Source organism: Octodon degus, unplaced genomic scaffold (assembly GCF_000260255.1).
Source record: "Octodon degus isolate 3935 unplaced genomic scaffold, OctDeg1.0 scaffold00070, whole genome shotgun sequence".
Classification (NCBI taxonomy): domain Eukaryota; kingdom Metazoa; phylum Chordata; class Mammalia; order Rodentia; family Octodontidae; genus Octodon; species Octodon degus.
Window position 1 is genome coordinate 4,388,217 of NW_004524646.1, and position 1,270 is coordinate 4,389,486.

General features: G+C 40.4%; 1 protein-coding gene across 1 annotated transcript in view; it reads right to left on the minus strand.

Annotated features, from left to right (window-relative positions):
• The window catches only part of Ppp4r4 (protein phosphatase 4 regulatory subunit 4), a 131,719-nt gene that overhangs the window by 60,561 nt on the left and 69,888 nt on the right, over positions 1-1,270 (minus strand). The window contains exon 8 of the mRNA XM_004635205.2: positions 535-590. Within this exon, the coding sequence (XP_004635262.1) occupies positions 535-590 (56 nt within the window). The remainder of the gene's footprint in view (positions 1-534; positions 591-1,270) is intronic.

The window sequence follows — 1,270 nt, forward strand, 5'->3', positions numbered from 1 at the left end:
AAGTTTCTGGCATATTACAAAAAAAGTCTCACTTCCAAATACTTTCCAGACCTTTCACAGTTTGCCTAAACTGTCAGAAATGATTCATTCCTTCTCTAATATTAAATAAAATACTTTCACAGGCTATGGACATTATTGTTATTTCTGTTACTGTTATCATCACGTTGCAGACCATATCTGTTTTTATTAAACAACATTCTTCTAGGATTTGCTGGTTTTCTTACAAAACAAGCATTACACTAAGTAGAAACAAGAAGATGAGTAAAAGATACTCCCTGAACTTGAAAAACTCAAGCTAGCAAAGAAGCTAAATACACACGCACACACACACACAACACAACACAACACACACACACACAATGTAAGACAACGTGAGCACAGTTTTAATGGCTACTGTCAAGAAAGAACCTATCAGCTTTTTTGGCAAATGTTCTAGGCTCTGCATGCTATCTGGTCCAAACTACTCAATTCTGTCACTGTTGAACAACACAGGCAACGGATGTCAACAGATGTCTATAGTTATGTTCCAGTAACCGTTTTCTACAAAAACAGATGAAGGGGCAGACTTTGCCTTCAAGTTGTAATGCCAACTGTGGCATAACGCATTTGCCCAATGTCAGAGAAGAAACTGAACCAAAACTAGGAGCTACAGGAAAAAAGAGACGGTGGCTGGGAGAAAAATGGAGGGAGGGGAGCACAAGGAGGGCAGGGCACGAGGCATATGGAGGTGCGGGGCAATCTACTAAATGCAGGAGGAACAGGCGTGTCAGTGCCACAGGAGTGGGAGGACAGGAAGACTTTGGTGACAGCTTGGGAGAGCAAAGGGTAACAGATCGAAGAAAATGTGGACGTTTCTAGCTTAGAGCCTGGGGATGTCTTCTGATTAGAAGAGATTTATTCAGTCATGGATAATTTATTGGTTTATCATATTATTTAAATGATTATTCTGCAACAAACATAATTATTGTCCATATTGTAATAACCTTTAAGAGACTCTCTTAATTTAGATGAAATAGTGGTAATCCCAGTGAAAATAATTCTACAATACCACAACTGAGTTTCTTTTTTTTTTTAATTTTATTTATTTATTTATGTGTGTGTGTGTGTGTGTGTGTGTGTGTGTGTAGCCAGCTCAGCCCACCAGGGGGCGGGGCTGGCTGGCATGTGGTACTGGGGGATTGAACCGTGGTCCATGTGCTTTGCTAAGCTTGTTCTAAGTAGCTGCTTTAGACCACTGAGCCATCTCACCAGCCCCTACAACTGAGTTTCA